Source organism: Bombina bombina, chromosome 2, assembly GCF_027579735.1.
Source record: "Bombina bombina isolate aBomBom1 chromosome 2, aBomBom1.pri, whole genome shotgun sequence".
Classification (NCBI taxonomy): domain Eukaryota; kingdom Metazoa; phylum Chordata; class Amphibia; order Anura; family Bombinatoridae; genus Bombina; species Bombina bombina.
The window spans coordinates 464,556,056-464,578,888 of NC_069500.1; the positions used below are offsets into that span (position 1 = coordinate 464,556,056).

Consider the following 22,833-nt stretch of genomic DNA (forward strand, 5'->3'; position numbering starts at 1 on the left):
CAAAAAGCTTGAACGTCCGGAACTTCTGACAGACGTTTGTGTAAAAGAATGGACAGAGCTGAAATCTGTCCCTTTAAGGAACTAGCGGATAAACCCTTTTCTAAACCTTCTTGTAGAAAAGACAATATCCTCGGAATCCTAACCTTACTCCATGAGTAACTCTTGGATTCGCACCAATATAAGTATTTGCGCCATATCTTATGGTAAATCTTTCTGGTAACAGGCTTCCTAGCCTGTATTAAGGTATCAATAACTGACTCAGAAAAACCACGTTTTGATAAAATCAAGCGTTCAATTTCCAAGCAGTCAGCTTCAGAGAAATTAGATTTTGATGTTTGAAGGGACCCTGGATCAGAAGGTCCTGTTTCAGAGGTAGCGACCAAGGTGGACAGGATGACATGTCCACTAGATCTGCATACCAAGTCCTGCGTGGCCATGCAGGCGTTATTAGAATCACTGATGCTCTCTCCTGTTTGATTCTGGCAATCAATCGAGGAAGCATCGGGAAGGGTGGAAACACATAAGCCATCCCGAAGGTCCAAGGTGCTGTCAAAGCATCTATCAGAACCGCTCCCGGATCCCTGGATCTGGACCCGTAACGAGGAAGCTTGGCGTTCTGTCGAGACGCCATGAGATCTATCTCTGGTTTGCCCCAACGTCGAAGTATTTGGGCAAAGACCTCCGGATGAAGTTCCCACTCCCCCGGATGAAAAGTCTGACGACTTAAGAAATCCGCCTCCCAGTTCTCCACTCCCGGGATGTGGATTGCTGACAGGTGGCAAGAGTGAGACTCTGCCCAGCGAATTATCTTTGATACTTCCATCATTGCTAGGGAGCTTCTTGTCCCTCCCTGATGGTTGATGTAAGCTACAGTCGTGATGTTGTCCGACTGAAACCTGATGAACCCCCGAGTTGTTAACTGGGGCCAAGCCAGAAGGGCATTGAGAACTGCTCTCAATTCCAGAATGTTTATTGGTAGGAGACTCTCCTCCTGATTCCATTGTCCCTGAGCCTTCAGAGAATTCCAGACAGCGCCCCAACCTAGTAGGCTGGCGTCTGTTGTTACAATTGTCCAGTCCGGCCTGCTGAATGGCATCCCCCTGGACAGATGTGGCCGAGAAAGCCACCATAGAAGAGAATTTCTGGTCTCTTGATCCAGATTCAGAGTAGGGGACAAGTCTGAGTAATCCCCATTCCACTGACTTAGCATGCACAATTGCAGCGGTCTGAGATGTAGACGTGCAAAGGGTACTATGTCCATTGCTGCTACCATTAAGCCGATCACCTCCATGCATTGAGCTACTGACGGGTGTTGAATGGAATGAAGGACACGGCATGCATTTTGAAGCTTTGTTAACCTGTCTTCTGTCAGGTAAATCTTCATTTCTACAGAATCTATAAGAGTCCCCAAGAAGGGAACTCTTGTGAGTGGAAAGAGAGAACTCTTCTTTTCGTTCACCTTCCATCCATGCGACCTTAGAAATGCCAGTACTAACTCTGTATGAGACTTGGCAGTTTGAAAGCTTGAAGCTTGTATCAGAATGTCGTCTAGGTACGGAGCTACCGCAATTCCTCGCGGTCTTAGTACCGCCAGAAGAGCACCCAGAACCTTTGTGAAGATTCTCGGAGCTGTAGCTAATCCGAATGGAAGAGCTACAAACTGGTAATGCCTGTCTAGAAAGGCAAACCTTAGATACCGGTAATGATCTTTGTGAATCGGTATGTGAAGGTAAGCATCCTTTAAATCCACTGTGGTCATGTACTGACCCTTTTGGATCATGGGTAAAATTGTCCGAATAGTTTCCATTTTGAACGATGGAACTCTTAGGAATTTGTTTAGGATCTTTAAATCCAAGATTGGACTGAAAGTTCCCTCTTTTTTGGGAACCACAAACAGATTTGAGTAAAACCCTTGTCCTTGTTCCGACCGCGGAACCGGATGGATCACTCCCATTAATAAAAGATCTTGTACGCAGCGTAGAAACGCCTCTTTCTTTATTTGGTTTGTTGACAACCTTGACAGATGAAATCTCCCTCTTGGGGGAGAGAATTTGAAGTCTAGAAGGTATCCCTGAGATATGATCTCTAACGCCCAGGGATCCTGGACATCTCTTGCCCAAGCCTGGGCGAAGAGAGAAAGTCTGCCCCCCACTAGATCCGTTCCCGGATCGGGGGCCCTCGATTCATACTGTCTTAGGGGCAGCAGCAGGTTTCCTGGCCTGCTTGCCCTTGTTCCAGGACTGGTTAGGTCTCCAGCCTTGTCTGTAGCGAGCAACAGCTCCTTCCTGTTTTGGTGCAGAGGAAGTTGATGCTGCTCCTGCTTTGAAATTACGAAAGGAACGAAAATTAGACTGTCTAGCCTTAGGTTTGGCTCTGTCTTGAGGCAGGGCATGGCCTTTACCTCCTGTAATGTCAGCGATAATTTCTTTCAACCCGGGCCCGAATAAGGTCTGCCCTTTGAAAGGTATATTAAGCAATTTAGATTTAGAAGTAACGTCAGCTGACCAGGATTTTAGCCACAGTGCTCTGCGTGCCTGAATGGCGAATCCGGAATTCTTAGCCGTAAGTTTAGTTAAATGTACTACGGCATCTGAAATAAATGAGTTAGCTAACTTAAGGGCTTTAAGCTTGTGTGTAATCTCATCTAATGGAGCTGATTCAAGTGTCTCTTCCAGAGACTCAAACCAAAATGCTGCTGCAGCCGTGACAGGCGCAATGCATGCAAGAGGTTGCAATATAAAACCTTGTTGAACAAACATTTTCTTAAGGTAACCCTCTAACTTTTTATCCATTGGATCTGAAAAGGCACAGCTATCCTCCACCGGGATAGTGGTACGCTTAGCTAAAGTAGAAACTGCTCCCTCCACCTTAGGGACCGTTTGCCATAAGTCCCGTGTGGTGGCGTCTATTGGAAACATCTTTCTAAATATCGGAGGGGGTGAGAACGGCACACCGGGTCTATCCCACTCCTTAGTAACAATTTCAGTAAGTCTCTTAGGTATAGGAAAAACGTCAGTACTCGCCGGTACCGCAAAATATTTATCCAACCTACACATTTTCTCTGGTATTGCAACTGTGTTACAATCATTCAGAGCCGCTAACACCTCCCCTAGTAATACACGGAGGTTTTCCAGCTTAAATTTAAAATTTGAAATATCTGAATCCAGTTTGTTTGGATCAGAACCGTCACCCGCAGAATGAAGCTCTCCGTCCTCATGTTCTGCAAATTGTGACGCAGTGTCTGACATGGCCCTAATATTATCAGCGCACTCTGTTCTCACCCCAGAGTGATCACGCTTACCTCTTAGTTCTGGTAATTTAGCCAAAACTTCAGTCATAACAGTAGCCATATCCTGTAATGTGATTTGTAATGGCCGCCCAGATGTACTCGGCGCTACAATATCACGCACCTCCCGAGCGGGAGATGCAGGTACTGACACGTGAGGCGAGTTAGTCGGCATAACTCTCCCCTCGTTGTTTGGTGAAATATGTTCAATTTGTACAGATTGACTTTTATTTAAAGTAGCATCAATACAGTTAGTACATAAATTTCTATTGGGCTCCACTTTGGCTTTAGCACATATAGCACAGATAGCTTCCTCTGAATCAGACATGTTTAACACACTAGCAAATAAACTAGCAACTTGGAAATACTTTTCAAGTAATTTACTATAATATGAAAACGTACTGTGCCTATAAGAAGCACAGAAAAAGTTATGACAGTTGAAAATTAATAAACTGAAAAGTTATAGCATCAAATCTTTGTAAAAAACACAATTTTAGCAAAGGATTGCTCCCATTAGCAAAGGATAACTAACCCTGATAGCAGAAAAAAAAAAAAAAAAAAATACAGAAATAAACGTTTTTTTTTTTTATCACAGTCAACTACAATCTCACAGCTCTGCTGTGAGTGATTACCTCCCTCAAAACAAGTTTTGAAGACCCCTGAGTTCTGTAGAGATGAACCGGATCATGCAGGGAAGACAATAAACTTCTGACTGAATTTTTTGATGCGTAGCAAAAGCACCAAAAAAGGTCCCTCCCCCTCACACATAACAGTGAGAGAGATCAGTAAACTGTCATAAATTAAATAAAACGACTGCCAAGTGGAAAAAAATAGTGCCCAAAACATTTTTTCACCCAGTACCTCAGAAAATTAAACGATTTTACATGCCAGCAAAAAATGTTTAACATTAATAAATTGAGTGTTATTAAAAAGCCTGTTGCTAGTCCCTGCAAATTAGGCTAAAGTTTTATGCATACAGTATAATTCCAGTGAAGTGCCATTCCCCAGAATACTGAAGTGTAAAATATACATACATGACAGCCTGATACCAGTTGCTGCTACTGCATTTAAGGCTGAGTTTACATTATATCGGTATGGCAGAATTTTCTCATCAATTCCATTGTCAGAAAATAATAAGCTGCTACATACCTCTTTGCAGATTAATCTGCCCGCTGTCCCCTGATCTGAAGTTTACCTCTCCTCAGATGGCCGAGAAACAGCAATATGATCTTAACTACTCCGGCTAAAATCATAGAAAAACTCAGGTAGATTCTTCTTCAAATTCTACCAGAGAAGGAATAACACACTCCGGTGCTATTATAAAATAACAAACTTTTGATTGAAGGTATGAAACTAAGTATAATCACCACAGTCCTCTCACACATCCTATCTATTCGTTGGGTGCAAGAGAATGACTGGTAATGGCAGTTAGGGGAGGAGCTATATAGCAGCTCTGCTGGGTGAATCCTCTTGCACTTCCTGTTGGGGAGGAGTTAATATCCCATAAGTAATGGATGATCCGTGGACTGGATACACTTAACAAGAGAAATACAAACATTATAGTCTCTTGGAGAAAGCATCTTCGGGACAGTACTCGAGTATTGAAGTGTGACAGTTTTTTAGCCTAGATTGGTGTATACAATACCTCATTCCGATGTATGAGTGTTGTTTTGGACGGCTTCTCCGGAAGGCTGCTGAGTGGATCTTGCATCTTCAATCTCCAGATCAGGAGGGGCAATTTTCAAGCCCAACTTCTCATTGAGCTTAAAGAGATCCTTCGATGAGCGGTATGAGATGGTTTTCCATTTTTTTATGTGATAATGCTCACCGGGAAACCCCAGCAGTATTGGATTTCAGCAGCCCGGAGAGAGTGTCTGTGATTAAACGGAGGTCTCTCCTTTTTTGGAGGGTGGCTGGGCTTATATTCGAGAAGATCTGGATAGGGATACCTGCATGTGTGATGGGGGACTTGGCTCTGGCATTTCTCAACACTTCTTCCTTGTCCAAGAAATTCAAGAAGCGCACTATGACATTCCGTGGGGGTGCTTTTGCACTGGGTTTGGGCCTCAAAGGTCGGTGAGCTCTTTCCAGAATTACCTCTGGGGCTGTTGGTGTTCCCTTGATAGATCGAAACAAGTCCTGCAGGCAGCCCTGAAGGGCAGATGGATTGATGGATTCAGGTATACCCCTAACCCTGAGGTTGTTTCTTCAGTTTCGGTTGTCGAGGTCCTCGACTTTATCCAATAAAAAGCTGATGGTCGCTTCATGGTTGTGAAGTTGTTAAGAGGATTGATGTACTTTGTCACACAAAGTCAGTTGTGTACCTTCAAGCTTGGACATTCTTTGTTTGACTTGTGTGATGTTTTTGCGCAGCTTGCCGAATAGACTTCTGACCTCCTTTAAGGCTTCTTTATATCATACTTGGATGACAAGGATTTTAGGTCATTTTTGGTAAGAGGGGAGTCCCTATCGGTAATGGGGTTGTGTACTTGTGCTGAAGTTTGTTTTTGTGTGGATTCGACAAAGATTACGGCTGTGGGTCTGCTGCTTTTAAGTATTGATTCAGGGTGGTGGTTTTAAGGGGTTTATCCATCTTAGCAGCCTTTTTGCAGGGCATTACAATGTATGCAGGAAGGGATAAAGTAAGCACCAGATGTGAGTGGACAATCCTGTACTACACCAGCAATATATGAAAGAAGCTAGAGGCCCACTTTGGTAGTTGTTGGTAGTAGGGTGTATATACCTGGAGGTTTGTGGATTTGAATGTGTGGTTTGTTGAGGGCAGCTATGTCTGCTAGTATGCTGCGCAGGGACTCCTCTTAACCCTTATTGGTCACAAGGTATCAAAGTTCTAGGTAGCCCTCGCCCAGTAAAATGGTTAAAGGCTGGGCTGAGCAATATTAATCAAAATGTGGAGGATGCAAAAGTCAGGCCAAATGAACCCTCTGTTTGCACTTATCACTGTAAAATGGTTGTAGCTGCTTTAATTAGTGCAGGCAGTAAAAGAAAAAAGTTACCTGAGAGGCCTAATTCCTTATCCCCCTTTCACTACAGGTGTATTAATTATGGCTCTGTCTGTGGTCGTTACCTGCGCAGCTGCGCCTGAGGCCCAAAGCGGAGTATCAAGGAGACAGCCCCGAATCAACTTACCCGCTGTCCGGTGTGTGGAATCAGCAGATGAACAGACCGTTCTGTATCTCCTGTTGGAGGGATCGCTGTGTGACCCGCTAAGTGCTGCTTCAGGTTAGTGTCCAGGGCCTCTCCCCTGCTGCAGCATGTGGGCCTCAATTAGAACCGAAGCCGCTTCCTCTATGTGGAAGTCCCGGGCGGCACTATTGTGCGCTTATAATAGGGCTGTGTATTTCACTCGTGCCTAGTGTGGCATTTGACAGTGGGTTTGTCACTATATTCCCCAAAGGAAGGAGTAGAGCTTCAGAGCCTATTTAGTTTGCTGCCATTTCCCTGCTTGGCCAGGCTCCGCCCCCAACATCAACATTATTCTTATGTAAAAATTCCCAGTTCATAAACCACATGAATATTTAGTAACACTTTAATTTCCGGTTAAACTGTGGCTATTGATATCCAATCCGCTACAAGTTGTAGCAAATGATACAATATATAACTTCAAACATAACCACTGTTACCTCTGAATGCAACAGTGAATTACTATTGGCAAAACTTTTAAAGGCATACTGTTGAATAGCCAGCTATATTGCAGGACTTTTACTTTATTAGTCGTTCCAATATTTTACATTTGTAATTTCTATTCCTTTTTATTATTCACGACTAATATAATCAATTTCTATCTTTAATGCAGTGGTCAATTTGATCTCTCATATTTACAATATTATGGGATATTATGGGATATATATTTTACTAGGATTATCTGCACTATATATAGCCACGTAGCAGGATTACCCGATCAGCCCTAGATATTTGATCATCATTTTTGTCACTGTAGAATTTATTAACCCATTGGTCACAATATATATTTTGTGGTTTAACTAGTAATTTTCCCCTAAAACATATGGGACTCTTACATGATCCCTTGTTTTAAAGTCCCTGAGTGTTAAATAAAAAAGGTCACCTGTGCCTCAACACATTACAAATATAGAGATAAGTGAAGGGCAGTCAAAGGGGCTATATCACTTCAGTTTTGGGTGTTACTGACAACCAAAGAGGTAAAATTATTGATCTGTATGTAAATGAATGCTCAGTTGTGAAAAATATACATGTTGGGATCAAGATTCGGGGCTAAGGTAGAGCTTTTGTTGGGTGGGGGGCCATTGTTTGACCCTCACCTCGCATCATGCACAGTAATCAACAGATTGTCCAGTATTATTGTGGAGGACAGATGGAGACCCTAAATATTAATAATATACAATCTGATTCCTCACCATTATTTTGTCTTGTCTTTGAAAAGATGACTGAAGGAGAGACTAAATTAGTGTTAAACATCTGTCCCTTTAACAATATCACCAATATAGTGACTACCATCCAGCCATCTCCTTACCCTGCTTTGTGTCATCCTCTTGATCCCGGCTCCTTGTTCCAGAAGTTACTTGTTCAATTATCTGCTTTAGGTGATGTTTGAAGACTGAGGTGGAAAGCTCTTCACAGTCACACCCCAATACATTGGCTGCATTATTTGCCCACTCAAATCTCATAAACTGCTTCCTGCCCACTGCAAATGCAAGAAAGAGAACAACAGTAATTAACATGGTATAAGGTTTTTCATGCAGCAGCTTAACCTTCCCAGTATCAAATAGCACACATTTATTTACAAAAATAAAGTCTCATTTATATTGTTAAATATTTTTTTATTTTGCTTTATATTATTTTTAGATGTCTGAACCCATAAAAATGTTTTTTTCAGTATTTACAGCATTTCAAAATATTAAAAAAATAACTATGCCTAAAATGTTTAATTGGAAAATAAATTGCTATTTCATTGAGGTTTCCCTCTCCCTCAACTTTCCTATGTACTTCCTTTAGAATGTAAGCTCACAAGTCCACCTGTCCTGTCGATCATTTTATGTAAAGACGGTTTACAACTTACAGTGACTTAAGGGTAGGGCCGTGAACCCTTATAGTTATCTAATTGTCTTCTGATTATTGTACACCATAACTGTATACATGCGGTTTTTGTATACGTTTTCTGTTTATAGCACCCCATAGCTGTATACTTAATGTTACAGTGCTGTGTAATATCTTGGCACTTTATAAATAAACAATAATAGTAACAACAATAATAGAAAACATCAACCATGCATTTAAAATTCAGTGTAAGTGCTATTGTATTATCTTTTTATCATGTACCTTTTGAGAACACAATTCTGCTGTATTTTGTCATCCTTAAATTAATAGTTTCAAATAATGATGTAGGCAATTAACAATTTAATATAATTTGTGTAATTATTATAATTAAGATTTTTTTTTTCAAAAAAGTCTACTTAATTTTAATCAGTAGTGAACATTCTTAGCTGTATACACTTTTCATATTTTAAAAGTGTTTTTAGTATTTTTATTAAACCAGGAAACAATGGTGTTTATTACTGTGAACTGAGTATGCAAGTGCACATTTGACCGTTTGCGAGGTCGCGATAATTAACCAGCCATTAGAAGTGGCTAGTTATTGCTACCGTGAGCTTGTGGTAGCCATTAGCGCTTACAAAATTAACCAGAGATCAGATAGAAACATCTTTATTTTTTAAGAAAATAACTGTGTTAGGCAGTATTTTGGGGAAAAGTTGGTGGTAGCGGGGTGTTAGAAAAAAAAATGGCACTGAAAAGTGCCTTTGCATTGCAGTCTATGGGGAACTGTGTGTTCCCTGTAAATATATATGTATATGCTTAAATACATATATATTTATGTGTTAATTTGTGTATATATTAGCACATGTATATGTATATAAGCATATATATATTTAAATTTGTGGCCATCACTGCGCTACTTACCCCTTGACGGCATCAGAACGAGGCTCCCATTGGAGCCTATAGAAGCACGCTCTCGTGAGTGCAATGTTCTCAGCATTGTGAGCATGACCTCATGTTCACATTGCTGACAATTTGTGATACCAGCGCACATTGGCTTGCTCTAGTATTACACAGTGGAGCGCAAATATTGCTTTCACTAAAGAGATATTTAGCACTCCACTTCTGGCCCTGTATGTGCAAAAAGCCAAGCTGTACCATATGCCACAAGTTTTCAAGTGAACAAGGCTGTTAAAGATCCAATATTTGAATTATAAAATTATAACACTTGTGTGAAAAGTGCAAATGAATTGTAATACTGTTAGTGAAGGGTTTGTAAGCTTTGAAAGTCTTTTGTAAGGATAAAAAAAATAATAGAAAACAATGAGAATTTTTTTTTTCCTATGCATTAGAAAGGCCTTGAATTTGGGAACCCAACAAAGAACCCACTCAGAGGCACAGGGCTTTAAACTGCTTCCAAGAAACACTGTTTCTCTCTAGAACTCAGACCTGTTCCCTTCATTATCAATTGTTAACACACAAGAGTTGCACAGAGACATACAAATTACTGTTAATATCTTAAAAACTATTCAATACTGTACAACTAGAACTGCTTTCTATTACTACTACCTTTATTTAACCTTCCAGCAAAACTTTAATGTATAATCAACACTCATAACAAAATAAATACCACAGTTCTATGGAATACAGATTAGGAAGGACTGCTATACATGATATTGTGCCTATGTAATTATGACAGTGTTAAAGCAAAATCTGTAATGTGTGTAAAACTCTTAATAAACAACAATAAATATAGCTCAAGCAGAATAAAATGCTTTTCACGAGAGTTTTGTGAACAAGCTAAATATTAAAGTGTCAATTTAGAAGCACTATTTGCATAGCTGGGTTGTGCAACTAGAACTGCTGATTGGATCAGAAAGTTTTTGCTCAGAACCAGTAGCGCTCTGCAGGTTCCAGTGGTACTTTACATTTGTATTTAAAGGAACACTGAACCCAAATTATGTCTTTCATGATTCATATAGAGTATGCAATTTAAAGCAATTAATTAATTTACTCCTATTGGCAAATATTCTTCGTTCTCTTGGAATCTTTATTTGAAAAAGCAGGAATGTAAGCATAAGAGCCGGACCATTTTTGGTTCAGCACCTGGGTACAGCTTGCCGATTGGTGGCTGCATTTAGCTACCAATCATGCTATTTTATCACTATAATGGCCCTTTAAGTATGTTATGACATGGCTGGATCACAGAGGTACCATATTTATTTTGCCTACTGCTTCCTAGCTAATTATTAAAGTATGTTAATCCCATTAGGTTCCTTATTAGTCTTGCTTTACTCCTTATTTTTTGTCCTCCATTGCATCTAATGTTGAGCATAGATAACAATAATTTTGGGAGCTGAACTTCAGATCACCATGTGTATACTCCTGCCAAAAGAGAATGGATCAATAAGCATTTAGTTCATGCTCTACATGTCTAATATAGTTATCTACCCATTGCATTTGTCAGACAGTTTACATGAACTGATTAAGCAAGTCATCATACAAGGATGAATCTCAAGTAAAACAATGTACAAATGTGATGGAAAATATTATAGTTCTAAAGGAACATGAACAGGATATTGTGTTTTCTACAAATAAAAAGATTAAAAGACATTTGTAGCTAGGCACTTATAAGAGAAATAATTAGAAACCAATATATAAAAAAATGACATGATTATTTTTTCATGGATCTTCAGTGAAACATTAAATAAAGAATGAATATTGCAAAATTAATATTTGAAGACACAGTGTTAGAAATCTGAAAGCGTCAGTAAACATTCATTTTTCAAATGCAGCGTTTAAGTTATATCAGCCACTATATCGTGTTAATTGCTACTTTACTGCTCTTACATTTCTTTTTAGGGTTAAATTACCCAAAACGTTGTTGTTGAACCCTTTACAACAGCCATCCCACAACATAAGCATCTTTTTCCTGCAGTTGTCTGCGGTTGGCACAAGGTGCATGCCAGATCCTACACAGGACATATAGAAATAAAACTGCTGTAGGGAGTGTAGAAGCAGTGAGGTTGCAATCAAAGGGATATACCCAACATTTTTTCTTTCAAAATTTAGATTGAGCATTTTCTTTATTATTTCCATTTCTGGAACACTATACGGCAGGAGTTTTGCAAAAAAAATATCCATTTCCAAGAGCACTAGATGGCAGCACTATTTCCTGCCATATAGTGCTCCCGATGCCTACCTAGGTATCATTTCAACACAGAATATCTTGGGAACGAAGCAAGTTTGATCATAGAAGTAAATCGGAAACCTTTGTAAAATGGTGTGCTCTGTCTGAATCACAAAAGAACATTTTAGGGTTTCATATCTCTTTAACAGGCTGGGGCATATAAATTGCATATAAATTAAATGCTGCATTGTTAAAAAAAAAATCCTGTTTTAAGTGTACAGAGCATTTCTTATTTCCCCACAGTATTCCTTTAAATTAAGCACATTCCTTTATGTTGTAACCTGACTAGTATATCTGAAAGGAAACATTTCTGAAAGCCCTCAAAATCTCTTACTTTACCTTTGTTGCTCACAATTTTATGTATACAGCTCCCACCAAAATTCCCTATTTACATATGCCTTCCGATCCCCTCATTTGTATAGCTCCAAAACGTCAAATCAGCCAGAACAGGGCCCTACTTATCTCTTATAAGCCACACTCCTGTTGATGATACCTCCCACTCTGCCTCTCCGCATCACCCATGTTTCTTATTAGCACCTCCACACCGCAAATGCACTCCACCTTCACAGCAAGGCTCCACCTTCACAGCAAGGCTCCATCTTTACAACAGCATTTCTTTGTTGCACCTACACACCCAGCTCTAGGTAGTGAGTGAATGCTGATTTAACATTAATTCACTATTTTCCCTACTCACCACAGTTTTACGTCTACTCTTTAATGACTAGTGGGCAAGAGGAAAAAAATTTTTGGTGCACATACACATTAAGCTTTTTACTAGATCATGAGTTTGAACATTTGGCAAACAACCACAATATTGTTGGCATGTGCTGTTTGTTACTGGTAGTTTCAATGTTTAGCTGTTTAACAATAAAATCAGGGGAGCAACTAAAGAGGTCTTAATTGAGACCGGACCACACTTCTATGGGGCCTATCTGGCCCTAAAATCAATAATGGTGTTGCTACAGGGGGGCTGGTAGGCACAGGCTACACCTTTGTTGCTTCTGACCCCTCTCCTTCCTTCAATACAGGGTTCACCAGTGTAAGGAAAGTGTTTATATTTGCCTTTGCAAATATCGTAGCAGGATTTCCAAGATTGCTACCACAGTGTTCCAGTAAAAAAAAACATGGAATATCTGAATATCTTTGTTCACTACAGTCCTAAATTTGGATTGGGTAAACATGTAAACACCTACATAAAAAGGAGTGTGTTGCCGACTAATATGGAAGCCAAAAAAAATGGCAATGGTTGGCAACTTACTTATTATTGATGACCACCTTGTGTCATTGGTTGCAGTTTCTTTGCTGTTCCTTATAAGAACAAATTACAATGTGTGTAATTAACCCTTTTTTTATGTTTTTTCATTATTACTTAACATTTTATAATGTCCCAACAGATAAGTGCTACCATTAACAGACATATTATTTATAAACATTATTTCCTTAATAATTTACAAATATGAACGCTATTAAAAAAAAACCCAGCAACAACTTTTCAAAAAGATTAGAAATGCAGTGGAAAACAATCCAAAATGTGTTTTCAAGAGGTTCTTTTTGGTCATTTAAAGACGAATAGAAAACATGTTGTAGTTGCATCTTATTTGAACGCAGTGTGTGTGTATGCATGTATGTGTGTCTCTGTGTGCACAAGCTTGCATGTGTGTGTGTTTGTGTATGTATGTGTCTCTGTGTGCAGATGCTTGGGTGTGTGTCCGCATGTATGTATTTCTCTGTGTGCACATGCTTGCATGTGTGTGTGCATTTATGTGACTGTGTGTCTCTGTGTGCACATGCTTGAGTGTGTGTGCGCATGTATGTGTGTCTCTGTGTGCCCATGCTTGCGTGTGTGTGTGTGTGTGTGCATGTATGTGTGTCTGTGTGCACATGCTTGTGTGTGCATGTATGTGTCTCTGTGTGCAGATGCTTGCGTGTGTGTGCGCATGTATGTATTTATTTCTCTGTGTGCACATGCTTGCATGTGTGTGTGCATTTATGTGATTGTGTGTCTCTGCGTGCACATGCTTGCATGTGTGTGTGTGCATTTATGTGACTGTGTGTCTCTGTGTGCACATGCTTGCGTGTGTGTGTGCATGTATGTGTGTCTCTGTGTGCACATGATTGCGTGTCTGTGTGTGTGCGCATGTACAACCCCAGTTCCGAAAAAGTTGGGACAGTATGGAAAATGAAAATTAAAAAAAAAAATTAGTCATTTGAAAATTCAATTCACCCTGTACTATATTGAAAACACAGTATCAACACATTTTTTTATGTTTTACTTTGTGAATTTATTTGTATGTTTTAAAATATACACTCATTTCAAATCTGATAACTGCAGCGCAGCACACTCCAAAAAAGTTGGGACAGGGGCAATTTAGGACTAATAGCAATGTGACAAGTTGAAACAAGAAGGTGATGTGAAACAGGTGAGGCAATCATGTAATGATAGTATATAAGGAGCTTCCAAAAAAGTCCTAGTACAAGGATGGGTCGAAGCTCGCCAATCTGCCAACAGCGAATAATCCAACACTTTAAAAACAACATTCTCCAAAGACAAATCGGTAGGATTTTGGGCATTTCACCTTCTACAGTGCACAATTTAATTAAAAGATTCAAGGAATCCGGTAAAGTCTCGGTGCGTAAAGGGCAAGGCTGAAAACCACTTCTGAATGTGCATGATCTCTGATCATTCAGACGTCCTTGTCTCAAACACCATCATGAATCTGTAATGGATATCATGACATGGGCTTGGAAATACTTTGGTAAACCTTTGTCAGTCAACACCATTCCCTGCTGCATCTACAGATGCAAGTTAAGGCTTTACTATGCAAAGCAAAAGCCATACATCAACACTATCTAGAAGTGCTGCCGACTTCTCTAGGTTCGGTCTCATCTGAGAAGGACAGTAGCACATTGGAATCGTGTTCTGTGGTCCGACGAGTCAACATTTCAAATAGTTTTTGGAAAAACAGCTGTCGTGTTCTCCAGGCCAAAGAGCAAAAGGACCATCCAAGCTGTTATCAGCCTCAGGTCCAAAAGCCGGAGTCTGACATGGTATGGGGTTGTGTCCATGCTTAACTTGCACATCTGTGAGGGCATCATTAATGCAGAAAGATATGTATACATTTTGGAGCAACATATACTGCCATTCAGACATTGTCTTTTCCAGGGATGTCCCGAATTTTCAAACATGACAACACACAAAAAAATTCTGACCGGATTACATGGTAGCGTAAGCAGAGAGAGCGGGTGAAAGCATGGCTCTCCTGCAGTCCTGACCTGTCTCCAATTGAGTATGAGTGGCGCATTATGAAGCGCAAAATAAGGCAACGAAGGCCCTACAGTAACGCATCTGAAGATATGCATAATGGTTGAATGGGGGGGAAATTCCGCCTGCTAAACTAAACCAACTGGTGTCTTTAGTGCCCAAACACTAAATAAGTGTAGGTGTTAAAAGAAAAGGTGATGTTACACTGTTGTAAACAATCGACTGTCCCAACTTTTTTGTAGTGTGCTGCAGTCATCAGATTTGAAATGAGTGTATATTTTTAAAAATACATTAAATTCACAAAGTAAAACATCAACTAATGTGTTCATAATGTGTTTTCAATATAGTACAGGGTGAATTGAATTTTCAAATGACTATTTTTGTTTGTTTTATTGCATTTTCCATACATATCGGGGTTGTATGTGTGTCTCTGTGTGCACATGCTTGCGTGTGTGTGCGTACATGTATTATTATTATTATTATTATTCTTTATTTATAAAGCACCAACAGATTTTGCAGTGCTGTCCATGGGTACAAAGATATAAGTACAACGGTGAAACAATACAATATAAGACAAACATTTTCAGACAAATACAGTGGGAATTGAGAGCCTTATTTCCATGGGAACTTACAATCTAGATGGGTAGGAGGATGGTAAACAGGAGGTGGGGATGATGTTAGTGAGGAGTAAGATGAGGGCAACTGTTGGTTAGGTGTAATTTATTTGTTAGTGAGTTGGGTGATAAGCTTCCCTGAACAAAAAGGTCTTTACGGAGGGTGTAAAGGAGGACAGGTTAGGGGAAAGTCTGAAAGTTCGAGAAAGTGCATTGCAGAGGGTTGGTGCGGCATGATAGAGGTAGGCCAGTTAGTAGGTTATTATAGTAGTCAAGTCGGGAAATTACCAGGGAGTGCATTAGCTGTTTAGTAGTTTCAGTGCTTAGAAATGGACAAATTTGGGAGATATAGTGTAGATGGTTGCGGCAGGATGAAGAGAGCAATTGGATGTGGATAGATTTGAGTCAAGTGTGATTTCAAGGCAGTGGACTTGGGGTGATGGGGAGATAGTGGTGCCACAAACAGTGATAGAAAATTAGAGACTGGAGTAGAATTAGAGGGGGGGGATTAGAAGTAGTTCGGTCTTGGACATGTTTATGGAAATGCCAGATAAGCAGTCGCTGATGTGAGAATTAACAGAAAGAGAGAGTGCAGGGGTGGATAGGTAGATTTGGGTATCATCAGCATAGAGGTGATAGTTGCCATACATGTGTGTCTCTGTGTGTGCATGCTTGCGTGTGTGTGCACATGTATGTGTGTCTCTGTGTGAACATGCTTGTGTGTTTGTGCGCACATGTATGTGTGTGTCTCTGTGTGCACATGCCTGTGTGTGTGTGCATGTATGTGTGACTCTGTGTGTGCATGCTTGCGTGGGTGTGTGCGCATGTATGTGTGTCTCTGTGTGCACATGCTTGCTTGTGTGTGCATGTATGTGTGTCTCTGTGTGCACATGCTTGCCTGTGTGTGCATGTATGTGTGTCTCTGTGCACACATGCTTGTGTGTGTACATGTATGTGTGTCTCTGTGTGCACATGCTTGTGTGTGTGTTTGCATGCATGTATGAGTGTCTCTGTGTGCGCATGCTTGCATGTGTGTGCATGTATGTGTGTCTCTGTGTGCACATGCGTGCGTGTTTGCGCGTACATTTATGTGTGTCTCTGTGTGTGCATGCTTGCATGTGTGTGTGCATGTATGTGTGTCTCTGTGTGCACATGCGTGCATGTTTGCGCACACATTTATGTGTCTCTGTGTGCCCATGCTTGCGTGTGTGTGCGCATGTATGTGTGTCTCTGTGTGCGCATGCTTGCGTGTGTGTGCGCATGCTTGCGTGTGTGTGCATTTATGTGTGTCTCTGTGTGCACATGCATGCATGTTTGGGCGCACATTTATGTGTGTCTCTGTGTGCAAATGCTTGCATGTGTGTGCGCATGTATGTGTGTCTCTGTGTGCACATGCTTGCGTGTGTGTTTGCATGCATGTATGCGTGTGTCTCTGTGTGCACATACATGCGTGTTTGCACGCACATTTATGTGTGTCTCTGTGTGCACATGCTTGCATGTGTGTTTGCATGCATGTATGTGTGTGTCTCTGTGTGCACATGCATGCGCGTTTGCGTGCACATTTATGTGTGTCTGTGTGCACATACTTGCGTGTGTGTGCGCATGTATGTGTATCTCTGTGTGCGCATGCTTACGTGTGTGTGCGCATGTATGTGTATCTCTGTGTGCGCATGCTTACGTGTGTGTGCGCATGTATGTGTATCTCTGTGTGCGCATGCTTACGTGTGTGTGCGCATGTATGTGTATCTCTGTGTGCGCATGCTTACGTGTGTGCGCATGTATGTGTATCTCTGTGTGCGCATGCTTACGTGTGTGTGTGTGCGCATGTATGTGTATCTCTGTGTGCGCATGCTTACATGTGTGTGCGCATGTATGTGTGTCTCTGTGTGCACATGCTTACGTGTGTGTGTGTGCGCATGTATGTGTATCTCTGTGTGCGCATGCTTACGTGTGTGTGCGCATGTATGTGTATCTCTGTGTGCGCATGCTTACGTGTGTGTGTGTGTGCGCATGTATGTGTATCTCTGTGTGCGCATGCTTACGTGTGTGTGTGTGTGCGCATGTATGTGTATCTCTGTGTGCGCATGCTTACGTGTGTGCGTGTGCGCATGTATGTGTATCTCCGTGTGTGCATGCATGTGTATCTCTGTGTGCGCATGCTTACGTGTGTGTGTGCATGTATGTGTATCTCTGTGTGCGCATGCTTACGTGTGTGTGTGTGTGCGCATGTATGTGTATCTCTGTGTGCGCATGCTTACGTGTGTGTGTGTGTGCGCATGTATGTGTATCTCTGTGTGCGCATGCTTACGTGTGTGTGTGTGCGCATGTATGTGTATCTCCGTGTGTGCATGCATGTGTATCTCTGTGTGCGCATGCTTACGTGTGTGTGTGCATGTATGTGTATCTCTGTGTGCGCATGCTTACGTGTGTGTGTGCATGTATGTGTATCTATGTGTGCGCTTGCTTACGTGTGTGTGCGCATGTATGTGTATCTCTGTGTGCGCATGCTTATGTGTGTATGCGCATGTATGTGTATCTCTATGTGTGCATGCTTACGTGTGTGTGTGTGCGCATGTATGTGTATCTCTGTGTGCGCATGCTTATGTGTGTGTGCGCATGTATGTGTGTCTCTGTGTGCGCATGCTTACGTGTGTGTGCGCATGTATGTGTGTCTCTGTGTGCGCATGCTTGCGTGTGTGTGCGCATGTATGTGTGTCTCTGTGTGCGCATGCTTACGTGTGTGTGCGCATGTATGTGTATCTCTGTGTGCGCTTGCTTACGTGTGTGTGTGTGCGCATCTATGTGTATCTCTGTGTGCGCATGCTTACGTGTGTGTGCGCATGTATGTGTGTCTCTGTGTGCGCATGCTTACGTGTGTGTGCGCATGTATGTGTATCTCTGTGTGCGCATGCTTACGTGTGTGTGCGCATGTGTGTGTGTCTCTGTGTGCGCATGCTTACGTGTGTGTGCGCATGTATGTGTATCTCTGTGTGCGCATGCTTACGTGTGTGTGCGCATGTATGTGTATCTCTGTGTGTGCATGCTTACGTGTGTGTGCGCATGTATGTGAATCTCTGTGTGCGCATGCTTGCGGGTGTGCGCATGTATGTGTGTCTCTGTGTGCGCATGCTTACGTGTGTGTGCGCATGTATGTGTGTCTCTGTGTGCGCATGGGTGCATGTTTGCGCGCACATTTATGTGCGTCTCTGTGTGCGCATGCTTACGTGTGTGTGTGTTTGTATGTGAGGAACGTGGAAGTTGCATAAAGCACAGAAAGAGAGAATAAGGGGCAAATAGAAAGACAGAGAGGAGAGAAAAACAATATTTTGCAATAGGAATCTAGAGGGATGTTGTTTAAATAGAATATGTAACTCTCCATCTCTTCTATGCAAGCCAGAGAGTACACACAGAAAATATAAAATGTAAAATCAGTTTGCTGTTTACAGGTTTGACAAGCCAGCTTCATGCACTGTTTAGAAAAAACATTTTGTGTCACAATTCTCAGCTATTCATAGAATTGTTTATGGTCAAAATGTAAATGTACTCGCACCTTCTTCCTCCAGCTGCTCGTATGTAAAAAAAAAGAGTTTCTGTTTTGAGACAGAAAACTTTTTATATGTATTTTCTTAAATGAAAGTGTTTATGAGATTGAAACACTAACAATCCCCATACAAACATGTCACGGGATGATGGCTATGGAATTATGTATGCAAATGTTATAGAGATAACAGCAAAACTAGCTAAAAATATATCCTTGTCCTTAAGTCTACAAGTGTAAGCAATTCAAAATGTTGACAAGGGAACACTTTGTCCATAAAAAAAAGTACCATTACCACCTACAAGCTGCTGTTTTTTACAGTAACAATGCAGCAAGGAATTGAAAGTGTGAGTATTCCACACCTGCTGCACTGTAAATCATTTACCATTAGAGCTGTCCAGTAATACCTGTTTACAGTGATTGTTATTTGCATACTAGATTAGTCTGATGTCTTTTTGCTTCTGCTGTGATAAGAGCGACTACTGTAAAAGCCTTAATCCTTCATGGCTAGATGCAGTACTTGTAAAGCATTGCTATTCCTCTCAGGCAGCACTAAGAGGTTAAGATTGGCTATTATGACTACTCACTGCCCAAACAAAATAGATTTCATTGTAATCCCACACAAAAGTGAAAATGAATAGAATCAAAATGTGTTGGATTCAAACTCATTAAATAAAAAGCATTTAGAAATCAGGAGATTGCCCAAAAACACAGAAGCCCTGCACTTCCACTCTTGTTGGTGCATTAGGGAAATTATTAAGGGAAATTAGAATGTGATCTGAAAACCTTGAGCAGTTAGTCTATTACAATAGATAGGAGTAAATGATTTATGCCTCACTTGTCATAGCAGCACTACAACATAATATATGTTAGTATAAAATATCCTTAAAACTAAGGGAACAATTAATATCAGCTGGATAATTAGATTATTACTACTATTATTACTATTAACTGTTATTGTTTCCATGCTAAAAACATTCTGGCCTGCTGTATTGTCTTCACAACATGAATGTATAATGGATATGTTCAACAACAAAAAAGATTCATAATAATCTTTAACAATTAAATTTGGATGGTTTCCTGATTTCTTTATTTATCAATGTAAATTATTGCCATTGTTTAAAAATTTGAAAAAAAAAACTTTAATGAACATAATAAAATAACATCATTATTTATGCTTTATCCTACCCATATATTTATTGGTTCTGACAAAAAAACTGAACATACATTAAGCTTTTTAAACTTGTCCAAACTTACACTCACATCTAGCATTCCATCTTGTTTCTCTTTCAATATCTGCCTCTAAATGTTATTCAGTCATTGGGACCTATTTAAGAAAGTGTGAGCGGACATGATCCAATATTGTGGATCATGTCCGCTGCATACGCTGTTGGCATTTATCATTGCAACAGCAGTTCTGGTGAACTGCTGGTGCAATGCCGCCCCCTGCAGAATTGCGGCCAATTGGCCACTAGCAGGGGGTGTCAATCAACCCGATCGTATTGGATCGGGTTGATTCCTGGCGATGTCTGTCCGCCGCCTCAGAGAAGACGAGTAGGTTATGAAGCAGCGGTCTTTAGACCGCTGCTTCATAACTTGTGTTTCTGGAGAGCCTGAAGGCTCACCAGAAACACAGGGCATCAAACTCCATACGGAGCGTGATAAATATGCCCTATTGTGTAAAATCAAATGCTGTTTTCTGCGTTCAGACTAAAGTTGCCTGCAATTATGGTGCTGACCTGTTCAATTGGGTGCTGCGAGACTGATTATAGGCAAGATCACTATTTAGAGTAAGCAAGAAAATAATTTCTACTTCAGAGACATCTAATACATACACCATGTTGAAGAATAATGTTAGTAATCCAAACTGAAACATCTTGACTTACAAATCTACTTCTGTTACTGAATAAGACAATGTTCTGACAAATATGAACATCACAAATCTTTATTAATATTATACTGTATTTATAATTGTACTTGCATGGGTACAATTAATTTAAGTAAAACAATGATAAAAAAAAAGCTTGTAGGAGACAAGAGAAAATTTGACAAACAAATACAGGGGTGATTGAGGGCCCTATTCCGGTTGGAATTTACAATCTAGAAGGGTAGGAGGGTGAGAAACAGGAGGTGAGGACTGCAAGGGTGAGAATTATGTTAATACAGAGTTAGATGAGGGTAGTTTTTAGATAAGTGGAATTAATTTGCTTCTGAGCTTCCCTGAACAAAATGTCTTTAGGGAGTGTTTAAAAGAAAACTGTTTAGGGGAAAGTCTGAGAGCGTGAGGGAGAGCCGCCCAGAGGGTAGGTGCTGCAGTCAAGCATGGGAAAAGGTGATAATCGAAGATCCAAGCAGCAGGTCCTTGTTGGATCTTAGTGGAGAGGCTGGAGTATATTTGTTGAGTAGCGAGGATCGGTAGTGGGAGCAACATTAGTAAGGGATTTGTAGGTCAGGGTGAGAATTTTGAATTTATTCTGCTGTGAATGGGGAACCAGTTAAGGGACTCACAGAGAGGTGTGAAAGTTGGATTAGCCTGGCAGAGGCATTTTGGATGTATTAAAGGGGGTCGTGAGAGAGGAAGGCAAGTGAGTAGATTATTGCAGTAGTCAAATTGGGAAATTACAAGGGCGTGGATTATTTGCTTTGTAGTGTCAGCAATCAGAAATAGAGGTGATAGTTGAAACCATAGCTGTTAATAAGTTTACCCAGTGAAGAAGTATAAATGAGGAAGAGTAGAGGACCCAGGACAGAGCCTTGAGGTACAAAAACAGACAGAGGCATAGAAGAGGAGTATTTACCAGCAAATAATGCAGAGAATTACCTGTTTGAGAGATAAGAGTGGATCCAAGAGTGTGGCAGAGGGTGTAGATGAAAGATTGCAGGCTTGTGTCAGGATGTTGCTTTGGATAGTATGCGTTTTGTTTAAGTATTCTGATGAAGGGGGAAGTGCAGGTGGGTAGAGGAGAGAGTTGAAAGTAGAAAAGAATAATTTAGGGTTTGAGAAGTGAGTAGATATAAGAGAAGTAGGTTTGCTTGGCTAATTGAAGGGCAGAGGTGTAAGAAAGAAGAATGAACTTACAGTGGATAAAATCCGGTTTAGAGCGAGATTTCCCTCAGGCACGCTCAGCAGTGGGGGAGCATTTTTACAGGCATTGGCTGAGAGTGCAAGGGCTATAACTGACAACGTTTTTTTTTTTTTTGCGTAGTTAGGGAGGAGCAAGAGTGTCTAGTGCAGAGGAGAGAGTTTTGTTATAGTGGGTTGGTGGGTTGTAGCAAGATCAGGAAAGGATATTGTAGAAGTGTGGGGGAGGAGATGTTGAATAAGACTGGAAAATTGGAGAGGATTCACAGTGTGCAAATTTCTACAGGTGTGGGGTCAAGGGGGATAAGTAGGTTTAGCCAGTACACTAAGATTATAGGTGAGCATGCGGTGGTCTGAAATGGGAAATGGCAACAGGTTACGTCAGATATAAAGCAGAGGTAGGAGAATACTAGATCAATAGAGTGTCTATCGCAGTGACTAGTAAATAGGGCGGATTGTGAGAGACTGAAGGAGTTTGTGAGTGAGAGAAGTTTAGAGGGGGCAGATGGATTATTATTGGGGATGTTGAAGTCCCCCAGAATAAGAGCAGGTGTATTTGGAGACGGTTGCTGAAATTTTTTTTCTTTAACAATAGAGTTTTTTTTAAATAATTTTACTACATAAAATGTGTTGTTAAAAGAAGATGGCTTTTTTAACATCATATTTTTATAGCTGCTATGAGTCCACAGTGCATTAAATATGCTGAGTTCTAATATTGCATTTGCATTGTACCATGCGTATTATATTTATACAGTGCAACTTCTACTATATTAGAAGTAAACTAAAGTAAGTTTACACTGTACTGAACAGTGTGTATGTGTGCAGAC

At 40.7% G+C, this 22,833-nt stretch overlaps 1 protein-coding gene across 1 annotated transcript in view; it reads right to left on the reverse strand.

Moving 5' to 3' along the window:
- The window catches only part of MYO18B (myosin XVIIIB), a 1,229,288-nt gene that overhangs the window by 883,722 nt on the left and 322,733 nt on the right, over positions 1-22,833 (reverse strand). Inside the window, exon 14 of the mRNA XM_053702090.1 lies at positions 7,800-7,970. Within this exon, the coding sequence (XP_053558065.1) occupies positions 7,800-7,970 (171 nt within the window). The remainder of the gene's footprint in view (positions 1-7,799; positions 7,971-22,833) is intronic.